Source organism: Schistocerca americana, chromosome 1 (genome assembly GCF_021461395.2).
Source record: "Schistocerca americana isolate TAMUIC-IGC-003095 chromosome 1, iqSchAmer2.1, whole genome shotgun sequence".
Classification (NCBI taxonomy): domain Eukaryota; kingdom Metazoa; phylum Arthropoda; class Insecta; order Orthoptera; family Acrididae; genus Schistocerca; species Schistocerca americana.
The window spans coordinates 836657945-836673896 of record NC_060119.1 but is presented as its reverse complement, the minus strand read 5'-3'; the positions used below and the strand labels follow the sequence as shown (position 1 = coordinate 836673896).

At 41.3% G+C, this 15952-nt stretch overlaps 1 protein-coding gene across 1 annotated transcript in view; it reads left to right on the top strand.

Moving 5' to 3' along the window:
• The window catches only part of LOC124613198 (glycolipid transfer protein), a 75000-nt gene that overhangs the window by 12862 nt on the left and 46186 nt on the right, over positions 1–15952 (top strand). The window contains exon 3 of the mRNA XM_047141863.1: positions 13519–13637. Coding sequence (XP_046997819.1) covers positions 13519–13637 — 119 coding nt within the window. The remainder of the gene's footprint in view (positions 1–13518; positions 13638–15952) is intronic.

Below are 15952 nucleotides of genomic sequence, written 5' to 3'. Positions count from 1 at the left end.
AAAACTGAAACCTGGTCATTACTCCAATGATACCCTTGTACTTCTTGTGGGAGAATTACAGACCAATTCTCAACAAAATCACAATGAAGCACTAAAATAGTTCTTGAGCCTGTACACACCCTTTCACTTCTGCAATGTGGTGGTGCTGCAATTTCTTCAGATGCTGGCGTGTTAACTGCTTTCACTGACCATTTACCAAGTTCATCAATGAAACTGTCAAAGGCAACAGTTTTCTTAATTATTATATTTTCCTCCCATGTCGGATATGTAATTTCTGCAGAGTTATCTGCTTCTCTTCCAGGCTGAGTGTCTGTAAAGACGGTCCTCCCTTTCCAGGACAGTCACCAAATTCTTGAAACAAACAAGTTTCTTGTTTTACGTCACAGGCTACTAATGACTTTACACACTCAACCAAGGTGTCATATGTCAAGTGCTCTAGTAAGTTCTTCAAAGTTACCACACAAAGTTCAAAATTCACGCAGTACACACGTAAACAGACATCTGTACGTGGGTGTGGAACTACCCACTTAGGTCATAGTGCATAAAATTTTTATTTTCTAATATGTGAGGTTGTATAGTTGCCCTTATAAATTGCAGAAGTTTCTGTAATACTGTGAGTTATGTACCTCTTCACTTTCACAACTTTTTGGCCTTCAACTGTTACAGTTATAGCGTCTTTTATGTTGGCACTCTGGCAAGAACAGTTCCATTTATCTTCCATATAAAATAACTTCACTATTTGAACTTGATCTGCTTTTACAGGATGACAATAATAGGGATCTGATCTTCCAAAGACTCCTTTTACAGACCTCAGATTTCTTGATTTGTCTATCATGTACTTTGATACTGATGAACATGGTTCAAAATTGTTTTCTTTGAAAATGTCTCTGGAATAATAGTTAAAACTTGCACCTTTTTCACTGTAGGGTGCACAGTATTCAACAGCTGAACTGATAATTGTGAAAAATTCCTGGCAAGAGTGCTTTGGTTCATTTTCTTATGAAGATGGAATTTCTACTTTGAAGAGTGTGGGGTTAATTTTGCTATAGTGTATTCATCCGTAGCTTTAGTAATTTCTCTGCATTTTCTTGATACATAGAGCTTATGATTCTACTTCACTGACCACTGTTTCTTAACAGGATTAACACCTACCTCTGTAGTTGACTGATTCAGGGTATTTAATATTTTCTCTGTTGATGCAAAATCTGCATCCTCTGCACCATGGGGACCTTCACCTTGTTCAGGTACTATCATTGTTGTTATTCTCTCAAAACATTTAGAACACACAAAGTCCTCACTGAAAACATCTTCACTTTGAAACAGAGTCTTCAAATGAGAAAAAAAACACTTATTCCCAACCTGAACAAAGTCTGTTTTTTTTTGTCTTGTATATCACTCTTTTATGGATATGCAAATAGTCGCACACTTCACTCTCCTGTGGCCCCTGTCAGAAGACATTTCAAACAGTCCTTTTCACAAAACACTGCAACTGCATCAACTGGCAAATTCCTCATGAAAACACAGAACCCACTGGATGGTCTCAGATTTCTTAGAAGCCTCTTCAGTAAACAAATTAGCACTGAGTAACTACAATATAGAAACTTGCAATGAACAACCACGACAAAGAAACTGACAAGAAACTACAGCAAAGTGGAAGAAGTATCTGCAACAATGGAAGTGAAAAGAAATAACTGCAACAAAGACAATAGAAGTAAACATTGTAACAAAGAAATTAATAAGAACCAGCTACCCACGGGGGGGGGGGGGGGGGGGGGGGGGGAATTAAAATGGAACTTGCTGAACTTAAAAGTGAAAGCTCTCCTTTACAGAGAATGTAGTACTACATGGTACTAATCAACAGAAAAAATCTAACTTTTCTGGATTGGCTTTTTTGAAGAAAAAAACTTCTGTAAATTATAAGAAAAATCCAAAAGGCAACAGTAAAACAACTTTGACAGATATGTCCAAATGGAGGATACCATTGTAATCATAAAGCAATTATCTTTCAAGTACAAAAAAACTCTAACAAAATATCTAGGACTATTACAGACATAAAGCATTTTTTAAAAAATTCCGAAATTCACATCTTCAAAATAGTGTTCACAGTGTCATCTTTGGAGGCCCGTATCTTGGGGCAGGAATTATTTTGGAGAAAACAAAAAAAAAATGTTTCTTGTGTACTCCTGAATTTTAACATATGCTAAATTCAATAACATCCGAGACTATGAAGGTAACCCCCCTGCTTGAAGTGATACATATCATGCTGCCTTTAAGTTCAATGAGATCCCAAAAAATGAATGAATTACAGTGTTTTCTGACATGGCACATCACAAACACAACACAAGTACTGATAAATTACTGCAAGTAGTGGCTTGTGTACGATAACACATATTCTAATATTATTCTGTATAAGGCTATTATTATCTTTCTCATTTCTGTAGTGATATGATCAGTTATCTTGTACAACTGAACTTGGAATGTAAGACTTTTCCCATATTCAAACCATTAAGTTCCTGGACATGAATATCTATTGGAAAATCAGTTAATGGTCTTCCTAGCTTTGCCTCCTTATATTCTGTTCTAATCAGTATACTTGTAGTCTCACACTGATTAACTAACATTGTATCTACTCCTCTTTCTAAAAGTTTGCTCTCAGCACTAGCCTTAGTCTGCTCTGCACTTTTATGACTCACAGATTTTTTTAAGTTCATGGATTTTCTTTTTTAAACCATTTTTCTGCATTTCTTTTGTATTTCCAAAATAAGTAACTCCCCATCAACTATCTTTTTATGAGGGTCATTCAATATTTAAAGAGCCAAATTGGTCTGGAGAAAAAAGCATTTATTTCAAAAAAATACTTTTTCTACTTTTCAGCATAATCCCCATGAACATTTATGCACTTGTTCCAACAGGCTACAAGCTTTTTTATTCCGCCTGCAAAGAACTCTTTATCTTGATGTTTGAACCAATTTCCCACAAACTTTTTCACATCCTCGTCTTGGAACCTCTTCCCACATAATGCCTCCTTCAGTGCACTAAACAAACGGAAATCATTAGGTGCTAAATCAGGACTGTAAGGGGGATGAGGCAGTACTTCCCAGCCCATTTTGTCAATGGTTTCACGGGTTAGTTGAGCAACATGAGGATGTGCATTGTCTTGCTGGAGAATCACATCTCTTCTCTGAGATCCACGACGTCTCCCTCTCACAGCTGGCTTCACTTTGTTTAAAAGCAAATCCGAGTAGTATTGGCTGTTCATTGTACCCTGTTGTTCGAGATAATCACAAAAAACTGGACCTTCAGCATCACAAAACACTGTCAACATGACTTCCTGCTGATGCTTTGAATTTTTTCTTGACAGGTGAGTTGGTATACTTCCACTCCATGCTTTGTCTTTTTGATTCTGGCTCATAATAGAGAACCTAAGTTTCATCACAAGTTAAAATTTTGTTCTCTTGCATAACATTCCTTTAGCTCTGTGCACATTCTCAACCTTGTTACCTTGTGTAGCATCAACTCCTTTGGGGCCCATCTTGCATATGTTTTGCAGTACTTCAGCTTGTTACAGATAATGTTATAAACTGTACCAGTACTAACTTGAACCTTATCAACTATCATTTCCCACAGTCACATGGCGGTTGGCACAAATGATGTCATCAGTTCGTCTTTCAAGTGAGGGAGTTGAAACTGCAACTAGTCGGCCAGAACGCTGTTAGTCAGTCACTGAGTCACAACCATTTTTGAACTGCTCTACCCACTTGTAAAAATTTGCACGATTCATACAACCTTAACCACAAACTTTTGACATTCTGCAGTATATATTCACTGGTTTCTTGCCTTCAACAAATAAAAAACGAATAACAGAACGCTGTTCAAATAATGTGGACGTTTCAAGCAGACTCGCCATCTTTAAATGTATTTTTGAGGTTATAAACAAAATGATATTGATACATTAACTGACCAGGGCTCATCTCAGTGATGCCAACTTAAAACTACAAAAGTACCAAATTTGCCCTACTAACAGTTTTTTCCTTAGACCAATTTATCTCTCTAATTACTGAATGACTCATGTAGCTGGCTTTAATCCTGAATCTCGCTTTCATCCCAAACCATGCCTACTAGCCTCAGCACAATACCAACACCACAGCTTTTTGTTTTTTATTACTTGCCAGCTGTTTTCAGTCTTAAAGTAATTGTACTGAGATTCCAACCTGCTTTCTGGGCCCCCCTATGGGTCCGGAGGTTAGACTAGGCACGAGGTATTCCTGCCTGTTGTAAGAGGCGACTAAAAGGAGTCTCACATGTTTTGGCCTTTATGTGATGGTCCCCTGTAGGGTTTGACCTCCATTCTTCCAAATATTTCCAAAGAGAGAGCCAATTGGGAAAAGGCACCTTACGTGGGGTATCGTGTCTATTATGCGCTGAGACCTCTCGCATCCTTCGTCAACATGGATCTGCACTTCCGCCTGTTCTCCAGCCGTTGGGTGGGGTCACCCTCCTGGGTGCATTTTCCTCCCTCCATTGTGCAGTATCACTTTCTGCACTGGTGTTGCTAACAGACTTCTTTGCACCTGATATCCAGCAGGGTTGCCAGTCCGTTGTGGTGGGGCCGCCATGTACCCTGCTGGTTGTAGTCCCCTGACCACACAGGGATCGCTGTGCTGATGCCTGCACCGTTAACTCCCCACGTATGCCGAGGAGTAGATGCCCATCACCCTGGGACATCGGGACTCCCGGCAATGGCCATCCTGCCAGGTGGCCTTTGCTGTGGCGGGGTGGCACCTCTGGGGTGCCTCTGGGAGTGGGTGGCATCAGGGTGGATGACATGCCATGAAGCGTAGTATGTCATCTCTTGCTGGTGGTCAAACACCAGTAGTCTCTAAGTGGTCAAGGTCTAACTTAAGTGCTAAGAAATACCCCAAATCGTTCCTCCCTCAGGCCACACCATGGGAGGAATGCCAGGCTAAGGATGGCAGCAAAGCTTATTCATCCCAGTACCTCGTATGTACGAGAGTTGATGGTGAATCTTTCTTGTCAATGAAACCTCAGTTTTTTGTGGAGAATTTAGAGGACAAGTTTGGGAAGTTGGAGGGCTTGTCCAAAATGCGGTCAAGGTTGGTCTTGATCAAAATAGCATCCTCTGCCCAATCACAGGCAGTGCTCGCCTGTGACAAGCTGGGGGATGTTTCTGTTTCCATCACGCCCCATAAGAGCTTAAATATGGTCCAGGATCCTTCTTTTGCAGCCTGACAATGAGCTGCATGCCAATTTAGAGTGGTGAGGTGTCCATTTCATTCGGCGCATCCACCAGGGTCCAAGGGCTAATCGGGTTGACACCAGTGCCTTCACCTTGGTCTTCGAGGGTGACACATTACCCTAGAAGGTCAGGGTGATGGTCTACCGCTGTGACATAAAGCCATATATCCCTCCCCTGATGCAGTGCTTTAAATGCTGGAAGTTCAGACATATGTCTTCCCACTGTACTTCCAGCGTCACCCGTCAGGATTGTGGATGTCCTTCACATCCCAATACTCCCTGTGCTCTACCTCCCATTCGCCTTGCTTGCCAGACAGTAGGATTCTCCAGAAAGAAAGAAAAAAATAATGGAATACAAGACCCTGGACTGACTGGCCTACACTGAGGCCAAGAGAACATATGAGAGGCTACATACTGTGCATATTGCCTCAACCTATGCTGCCACTACGACACCTCTTCTACCATCTTCCGTTTCGGCACATACAGTTGGCTCTCAGTGCTGTCAGACTCCACCTCCCCCAACCATCAGTGACATCAGTCCCCACTTCTCAGCCGGAGAAGCGAAAGTCTTCTTCGGCTTCTCTTGCCAGGAACGGATCCCTCGAGTCACTCCCTTCCCAGGTTCCTACCAGTGGCAAAGCTGACACCCACCAGTGGCTGAAGCAACCACAAATAGCTGGTCATAGGGCTCCACGGTCCTCCTCAGTCCCTGAGACTGAAGAAGTGAAGCCCTCCCAGCCTGACAAACCTAAGGAGCAGCGAGAGAAACCTAAAAAGACCCTCAAGAACCAAGGCACTGCGCTGGCACCCACACCATCACTACCTACAAGCTTTGTGTCTGAGGATGAGGTGGAGATTCTGGCATCCGCTGAGGACCTAGAGCTTGCTGGGCCCTCAGACACAACGGATGTCGATAACACAGGTACTCATCTGGTGGCAGCAGGTGAACCTGAGGCATAGATGGCCTCATTGAGTGTTTCGTGCCTTCCCAGTCTCACAATCACGTAATCCTCAAGTGGAATTGTAGCAGTTCTTTCCACCACCTGGCTGAGCTACGGCAACTGTTAAGCTTTACACCTGCCTTCTGCATTGCCCTCCAGGAAACCTGGTTCCCGGCAATGTAGACCCCTGCACTCCGCAGCTATAAGGAATATTACAGGAACCATAGCGACTATAATAAGAGTGTCAGGTGGAGTTTGCACCTATGTCCTGAACTCAGTATGTAGTGAACCTGCGCCCCCTTCAAACCCCTCTTGAAGTTGTGGCTGTCAGTATAAAGACGACACAGGAAATAACTGTCTACAATGTATATCTTCCTGCAGATGGCGCAGTACCCCTGAATATATTGGCTGCACTGATTGATCAACTCCCTAAACCTTTCCTACTTTTGGGAGATTTTAACGCACATAACCCCTTGTGGGGTGGTGCGATGCTTACTAGCCAAGGTATGGAGGTCGAAAATTTACTGTCACAACTCAGCCTCTGCCTCTTAAATACAGGTGATCCCCCCCCCCCCCCCACTTCTCATTGTGGCACATGGCACATATTTGGCCATTGATCTCTCGGTTTGCAGTCCTGGCCTTCTCCCATCTATCCACTGGAGAGCACATGATGACCTGTGTGATAGTGACCACTTTCCCACCTTCCTGTCACTCCCCCAGTGTCATGCCGATGGATGCCTACCCAAATGGGCTTTAAACAAGGCAGTCTGGGAAGCCTTCACCTTTGCTGTCACTGTTGAATCTCCCCCACATGGTGCCATCGATGTTGTCGTTGAGCAGGTCACTACAACGATCGTTTCTGCGGCGGAAAATGCAATTCCTCGTTTTTTTTGGGTGCCCCCGGGAAAAGACAGACCCTTGGTGGTCACTGGAAGTCGCTGAGGCAATTAAAGAGCATCGGCGAGCTCTACAGCAACATAAGCAGCACCCTTCCCTAAAGCACCTAATAACCTTTAAGCGGCTCCGTGCCTGCATTCACCAGCTTATAAAATGAAGGAAAGAGGAGTGTTGGGAGAGGTATGTGTCAACCATTGTGTGTCATATGTCACCATCCCAAGTCTGGACAAAGATCAGACATCTATTTGGGTACCAGACCTCAATGGGTGTCCCTGGCATTAACATCAATGGCGTGTTATCTACCGATGCAAACGCAATTGCCGAGCACTTTGCTGAGCACTGTGCTCAAGCTTCTGCATTGGAGAACTAGCCCCCAGCCTTTTGCATCTCAAACTGCAGATGAAAAGGAAAGTCCTCTCGTTCACTACACGCCACAGTGAGCCCTTTAATGCCCCATTTACAGAGTGGAGCTCCTCAGTGCCCTTGCACATTTCCCCGACACAGCTACTGTCCCAGGTCAAATCCACAGTCAGATGATTAAACATCTCTCTGACTACAAGATCATCTCCTCGTCATCTTCAACCAGATCTGGTGCAATGGTGTCTTTCCGTTGCAATGGCAGGAGAACACCATCATTCTTTTGCTCAAAACTAGTCAAAACCCGCTTGATGTGGATAGTTACCAGCCCATCAGTCTCACCAACTTTCTTTGTAAGCTGCTGGAACTTATGGTGTGTCAGCGGTTGGGTTGGGTCCTGGAGTCACATGGCCTACTGGCTCCATGTCAGGACAGCTTCTGCCAGGGTCACTGATAATCTTGTGTCCCTCGAGTCAGCCACCAGAACAGCCTTTTCCAGACATCAACTTCAGGTTGCCGTCTGCAGTTGTCCTATGCTGGCTCCATATTGGCCATATGTGGCTAACGCATGGTTACCTCCTCCGTAGCAAGGACCCACCTCAGTGTCGCTGTGGCTCACAAATCACGGTCGTCCACCTCTTGCTGGGCGCCCACTTTTAGCTCCTCTGTAGCAGACATTTAATGTTCCCAGCACCCTACCTTCGGTGTTGGTTGACAATGCCTCAACAGCAGCTTTAGTTTTACATTTTATTCGTTAGGGTGGGTTTTATCATTTGATATAAGTTTCAGCGCAAGTCCTTTGCCTCTGTGTCCTCCACTCTAGTGCTTTCTTGGTGGAGGTTTTAATGTGTTGTAGAGTTGCTGGCTGCTCCATTTTGTTCTCATGGTCAGCCAGCCATGGTAATCTGCTCTATTGTTTTGATCTCTTCTACATGTTTCTTGTCTCTCTCTGTGGTTTTCTAGTCCGATTTTGGCCATTTTAGTGTTTGTTGCCCTTCTGTCATTCTTCTGGTTTTCTCCTTTCTTCCAGCTGTGTGTTGTTTGTCTCGATTATTTTACTCCCACCCTTGTGGAATTATTTTAAGCAAGCGGAACAAGGGACTGATGACCTAACAGTGTTTGCCACCCCCCCCCCCCCTCCCCGCTCATTTAAACCAACCAACCAGCCAGCTTTCTGGATAATCTAGAATCACTGAACTTACCTGACACACCTCTCTCTCTCTCTCTCTCTCTCTCTCTCTCTCCTCTCTCTCTGTGTGTATCTATCTATCTGTCCCCACACACATACACAAACAGTACCTAACAAAACAGACTCAAATAAAACAATGGCACAGTATGTCTCTCAAAACGTACACCCAAGTGTTCACTGTAAAAAGAAGCAAAGCTGACAGTGTTGCCAACAACTCAGCATGTATTATATATCTGGCCAGTCGAAGAAGCATTAGTCAGAGAGAATAATATTCAATTCCATTTTTGTTTTGAGTTGTGCCACAAGATAACCCTGAACAAGTAAATAATCAATAATCATCCAATTTTTCTTTCTGAAATCCATTTGACAATTTACAGTTGGACTATTTTTTATATTTTTAAAAAGGAAGTATAACTGCTACACTTATGACGAGTGTTGGTTTTAGGGTAGTACACCATACCGGCCCAACTAAAGCACTACTCTTTCCATTATATGTTTCAATGGTTGTATGTTGTCATTAATTAAAAATATATCTGTATATTCATCATAAGTTCCTTAACTGGAAGCACAGGAGACTTTTGTTAGGGTGAGTATACAGTTCAGCTCCAAGATTAAACTGGCTTCGAACCTGTGAACAAATTTATATAGAATTCTTTTGCTCAGGTCTGTCATATCTTTGATTTTGACGCACTTGTCAATTTGCTGACATACTTTGTTCCTGTGAATACACTCGCCGAAAGGTGCAATAACTCTCTAAAGAAATAGTTTTGAAAAAATTTTTAACATTTTGATGAGAGAGAGAATCAGAAACCGAACATGTGAAATTTATCTGGACTATAGATAAAGACTTCCGGGCAGATACTATATCTCACCTCCACAATCTTATCACTGGAAAGTAAATGTTTGCAGATTATGAAAATGTGTGATAAACTGAGTTATTAGGAAACTGGTGGTGTGGGGAAGAGAATTAGGAAATGAATATGTAGCATAATTGACAGATCAAGCATCAATTTTCAGTGAGACAAAGTTAAAATTTTTGTAACTATTTTTGAGTTTTGGAATAAAAGTTTCCTAAATGAATAAGAAAGTTTTGGAGATTATGTCTGATATTATCTATATCACTACCTATATGGAACACAGTTTGGTCCCACTTGTAACAACTACACTGATGAAAAAAATATTGCAACACCAAAGAATAATTAATTTAGAGTAATTAAATTTTGGGAATACGTTCGTCTAGGTAATATATTTAAGAGATTAACATTGCAAGACCACTGTTTAATGTAAGCACAAGGTCAGCCATTGCAAATGTGAAATGCTAGAACATTAATACCCATTGTAACCATCAGAATGTTGAATGCAAGCTTGCAGATGTGCATGGCATTGTGTTGTACAGCTGCTGGATGTTAATTTGTGGTATGGAGTACTGTGTCTGTTGCACTTGGTCGGTCAATACAGGGACTGTTAATACTGGTTATGGATGACACTGGAGTTGTCCGATGATGTCACATACGTGCTCAACTGGAGACAGATGTGGTGATCGAGCAGGCCAGGGCAACATGTTGACACTCTGTAGAGCATGGTGGGTTACAACAGTGGTATGTGGGTGGGCAATATCCTGTTGGAAAACACCACCTTGTAATGTTGTTCATGAATGGCAGCACAACAGGTTGAATCACCAGACTGACTTACAAATTTGCAATCAGGGTGCATGGGATAACCGCAAGAGTGCTCCTGGTGTCATACATAATCACACTCTAAACCATAACTCCACAGGTCCAGTGTGTCTAGCATGCAAGCAAGGTTGGTTGCAGGCCCTCTGTTGGCCTCCTCCTAACCAACACATGATCATCTCTGGCTCTGAGACAGAACCAGATTTCATTAGAAAACACAACAGACCTCTACCTTGTCCTCCAATGAGCTCTTGCTTGACACCATTGAAGTTGCAAATGGTGGTGGTTTGAGGTCAATGGAATGTGCACTACAGAGAGACTGGCTCAGAGCTGTCCTTGAAGTGACCAGTTTGTAGCAGTACGTGGTGTCACTGTAGTGCCAACTGTTGTGGACTGACAAGACAGCCAGTCCACAGTGACGGGTAACCGAAAGGCACGCGCGTAAACTCACGCTGGCTGGCGTGTGGTCTGAAACAGGATACGTAATGAATGCTATAAAGAAAAGTACGTAGCTGCTGGAATACTTAACTTTAATCCACAATTGGTGAACATTGGTCTTGTTACTGCACATGCTTCATTAGATACATAGCAAAGGATAAATGGCGCCTTGCTAGGTCGTAGCAATTGACTTAGCTGAAGGCTATGCTAACTATCGTCTCGGCAAATGAGAGCGTAATTCTCCGTGAACCTTTCCTAGCAAAGTCGGCTGTACAACTGGGGCGAGTGCTAGTAAGTCTCTCTAGACCTGCCGTGTGGCGGCGCTCGGTCTGCTATCACTGATAGTGGCGACACGCGGGTCTGACGTATACTAATGGACTGCGGCCGATTTAAAAGGCTACCACCTAGCAAGTGTGGTGTCTGGCGGTGACACCACACCAACTGCTGCTCAAATTGCTGCTGCAGAGTCAGTAGGATGCACCAGAGCTGTACACTGAACACAAAGATCCTCTCAGTAGTGCTAATGACAGTACATTGTCATGACCACTGCTGCCAGAAGTCACGTACAGTGGCTACATTCCTGCTACTTCTTTATTCAGTATTGGTAAAGGAACATCTGGCTTCGCGTAACCTAATCACATGACATCATTAAAACTCAGTGAGGTGTTGGTAGTGGCGTCTTTGTCACCTTACAGTCATTCTTGACTAAGATCAGTTCACCACATTCCATTTCAAATGTAACTAATGCTCAAGACTGTTACAGCATGTATTTAAAGCAAACCTGATTTTCATCCTCATTGTGGCGTTGCTAGCCCAAGTCTTCTGTGACTGACCCGAAATTGGAATATACATCATCTTTCAGATGCAGAAACACATGTTCCAACTTTAGTTTATATAGCACAACTCCTTCTTGAGATGATTTTTTTCCCCTCAGAATATTTACTGTAGGTTGCAGTAGCAGTAAAACAGTCTATGTACCTAGAATGAGGCACAATTTAGCTTTTTTAGAATTCAAGTCATTTCCACCCTTGACACCTGTTATCATTTATATTCCACTATTGGCAAATTTAGGCTGTTTTAGGCATTTTCAAGTGGTAGTTGACATGCATGATGACAAAATATTAACTTGTCCAGCCACCATCGTATGCTGGGCAACGTGCTGTTCCGAGTCACTCCTCATGTCAACTACAGGCTTCATATGATGAAATTCTTTAATGGATAAGGACTTTTAATTTCTTCTGTAGTTGATGTTGTGACCATGTATCGCCATACCCCAGATGCAAAATTGTAGTATGGCAAGGAACAAAATGAATCCAAATTAATCTTCATGCAGTTAATTCTCCTCCTATCCTCATAGTAGGGTAGGCAGAGCCTTTTTACCAACAGTAAGTAGAACCAGAAATATTTTGGATGTAGAATCCTGAATTCCATTTGTGGATAAAAGTTTGCAATTTTTTGAAACAAATGGTTCCAGTAAATCAATGTTCAAACAGATGGTCAATCTCTGGCTGCCTTTCTTCTTTCAGTACATTTATAATGATAATTTCTTCTGATAAGCTTTTTCAGAATATAGAAGCATTTAAATAACTGTCTCTGTTAACTTTCATGCTACAAACTCCATTAATTAGATTAGTGTTCAAACTGAAACACAGTCAGTGGTAACATGCACACCAAGAATTGCAAGTGTACACACACAAATTTCACTTCAGTATTTGCTTTTAAGAGATTAAACTGACTGCAATAAACCTTAGCATTCACAGTTAGGTTCTATTTGTCGAAGTTAAATGCCGTTAATAGTTCAACTTCAGATCACTTACCTCAAAATTCACACAAACTGAATTCGAAACTTTTTGTGATAATTCTTGTTGCAGCCTGTCAGGTAGAAAATGATTATTAATTGAGTTTAAGTTCCTAATATTATGCTAAAAGTCTAATATGTGAATTCAGAGATACTCTTATCACTTTAGATGTGTAAAACCTTAGTCTTTATCATTCATTTAAAGCTTTCCTAGACTTAATCTGAATTCTAAGAAACTCCATTTAAGTTAGATGATAAATTGTCCTTTGAATGTAAGTCCCAAAATGTTATAAAGATCTGTATTAAATTATCAGTTACTTTTGAGCTATCATAATATTACATATTGTTTCTTGAACATCAACAATTGACTTTACACACATACCTGGCAAATAAAAATTTTAATGTTCCCAGCCTGGTATCAGATACAACAGTGAGTCAAAATTCATCATCTCATTTTATTAACAAGAAATACAATGGGCAGCGTATAGGTCTCAACAACATCTTCAGGTCGGCTGTAGCCCTATGGTTCTTGTGTGTACTCTAAATAGTGCCCAGTACACCCACTGCCATGTCATCAGCACAGCACCAAAACACCCTGTCTGGAATTGTTTGTACAACATGAAACAAACAACAGACATAGGTTTTTCAACACCATTCATTTAAAATTTATAATACAAAATTATGACACATGTTTATACTTTCCTTGTTCTGCTCAGCAGAACATACTAGCATTTGCCACAGTTATTTGGTATAAAACAGTTTAAAAGTGGTAGAATAAATAAGAACATTGCCTAGTGTGAGTTAACTGTAATAATGTCATAGCACTGGCAGCTGTGAAACCAGTTTGAGCCATTTTTTGTGTCAACATGAAAGTCAATGCATAAACTAGTGCTCCTAATTTTCTAGGTCTAATATTGTTCTCCTTTGCTGGTACTATGTCAATTCCATTTTTTTCTCTCTCTTTTGCAGAAACTTACAGAGAAGTATGAAAGTAACAAAGAACGGTTCATGTACCTTAATGACATGATTCTTATAGAGAAACAAGAAAATGGCAACTATGCAACAGATGCTCTGCTTTGGCTGAGAAGGTAATACCTAATGCTACCAGCAACTTGGCAAAAGTTTATATATCATATGAGAAATGACACAATAAACTATTTTCTGCTTTTTTTTTAATTATTCTGTTGTTACAATTGTGTCCACTGATTACACTATTTCAGATTACACTCACTTTTTTAGTTCAAATCGTGACACTAAGTGAGTGTGGCAACCCCGATTTAAAAAGTACGGGTCAGCAGGCACAACCATTCAAGATGCCCCTTTTGCTGCAACTACGCACACCCCCTGAAGGTCTGTAGGTTTTTAAATGTGTCACATATTGCAATAATGGATCCTCCTAAAAGTTTTAGAATCACATAGGAGAATGTGACCCTGTCAATTAGTTATTGTCACTTGAACCTTACTAACTGTACCACAGTTGCATTATACAAGTTTTAGGTTTCTGGTATACTACAAAAACAGTATCAGTGGTCTGACACAGACTTGATTTGGTATGAGGAAAAGTTAGAACGCAAAATGACAATCTTTCAAACTAAATTTAGGAGATGGGTAAGTAGTTCAGGATGACAGAACCTGTTGAAACTTTTCCAGTTAATGTATTCAGGTCAATACAAAAGAACCGAGGACCATGCCACTTGTGGGGAGGCTAGCGTGTCTCAGTGATGCAGATAACTGTACCATAGGTGCAACCACAACAGAGGGGTATCTGTTGAGAGAGACCAGACAAACGTGTCATTTCTGAAAAGGGGCAGCAGCCTTTTCAGTAGTTGCAGGGGCAACAGTCTGGATGAGTGACTGATCTGGCATGGAACATTAACCAAAACAGCCTTGCTGTGCTGGTACTATGAACGTCTGAAAGCAAGAGGAACTACAGCCACAATTCCCGAGGGCATGCGCTTTACTGTGTGGTTAAATGATGATGGTGTCCTCTTGGGTAAAATATTCTGGAGGTAAAATAGTCCCATAGTCCCTCATTTTGATTTATGGGTGGGGACTACTCAGGAGGAGATTTTTATCAGGAGAAACAAAACTGGCATTCTACGGGTTGGAGTGTGGAATGTCAGATCACTTAATTGGGCAGGTAGGTTAGAATATTTAAAAAGGGAAATGGATAGGTTAAAGTTAGACGTAGTGGAAATTAGTAAAGTTTGGTGGCAGGAGGAGCAACGCTTCTGGTCAGATGAATACAGGGTTATAAATACAAAATCAAATAATGGTAATGCAGGATCAGGTTTAACAATGAATAAAAAGTACTAGCAAGGATAAGCTACTACGAACAGCATACTGAACGCATCATTGTAGCCAAGACAGACACAAAGCTGACATCTACCACAGTAGCACAAGTTAATATGCCAACTAGCTCTGCAGATGATGAAGAGATTGAGGAAATCTATGATGCAATAAAAGAAATTATTCAGATAGTTCAGGGAGACCAAAAATTTAATAACCATGGGGGACCGGAATTCAACTGTAGCAAAAGGAAGAGAAGGAAAAAATAGTAGGCGAATATGGACTGGGGGTAAGGAATGAAAGAGGAAACCGCCTGGTAGAATTTTGCACAGAGCATATCTTAATCACAGCTAACACTTAGTTTAGGAATCATGAAGGCTGTATACATGGAAGAGGCCTGGAGACATTGAAACGTTTCAGATAGATTATATAATGATAAGACAGAGATTTAGGAACCAGGTTTTAAATTGTAAGATATTTCCAGGGTCAGATGTGGATTCTGATGAAAATTTGTTGGTTATGAACTGTAGATTAAAACTGAAGAAACTGCAAAAATTTATGAATTTAAGGGGATAAACTGAAGGAACCAGAGGTTGTAGAGAGTTACAGAGAGAGCATTAGGGAATGGTTAACAAGAACAGGGGAAGGAAATACAGTAGAAGAAAAATGTGTAGCTTCGAGAGATGAAATAGTGAAGACAGCAGAAGATCAAGTAGGTAAAAAGACAAGGGATAGTAGAAATCCTAGGGTAACAGAAGAAATGTTGAATTTAATTGATGAAAGGAGAAAATATAAAACTGCAATAAATGAAGCAAGCAAAAAGGAATACAGACGTCTCAAAAATGAGATCAACAGGAAGTGCAAAATGGCTTAGCAGGGTTGGCTAGAGGACAAATGTAAGGATGTAGAGGCATGTATCACTAAGGGTAAGATAGATACTGCCTACAGGAAAATTAGAGAGACCTTTGGAGAAAAGAGAACCACCTGTATGAATATCAAGAGCTCAGATGAAAAACCAGTCCTAAGCAAAGAAGGAAAAGCAAAAAGTTGGAAGAAACCTTTTTTAGATTGAAGTCAGCTGATATGTATTCCTGCTTAAGGGAAGTCTCTCTAA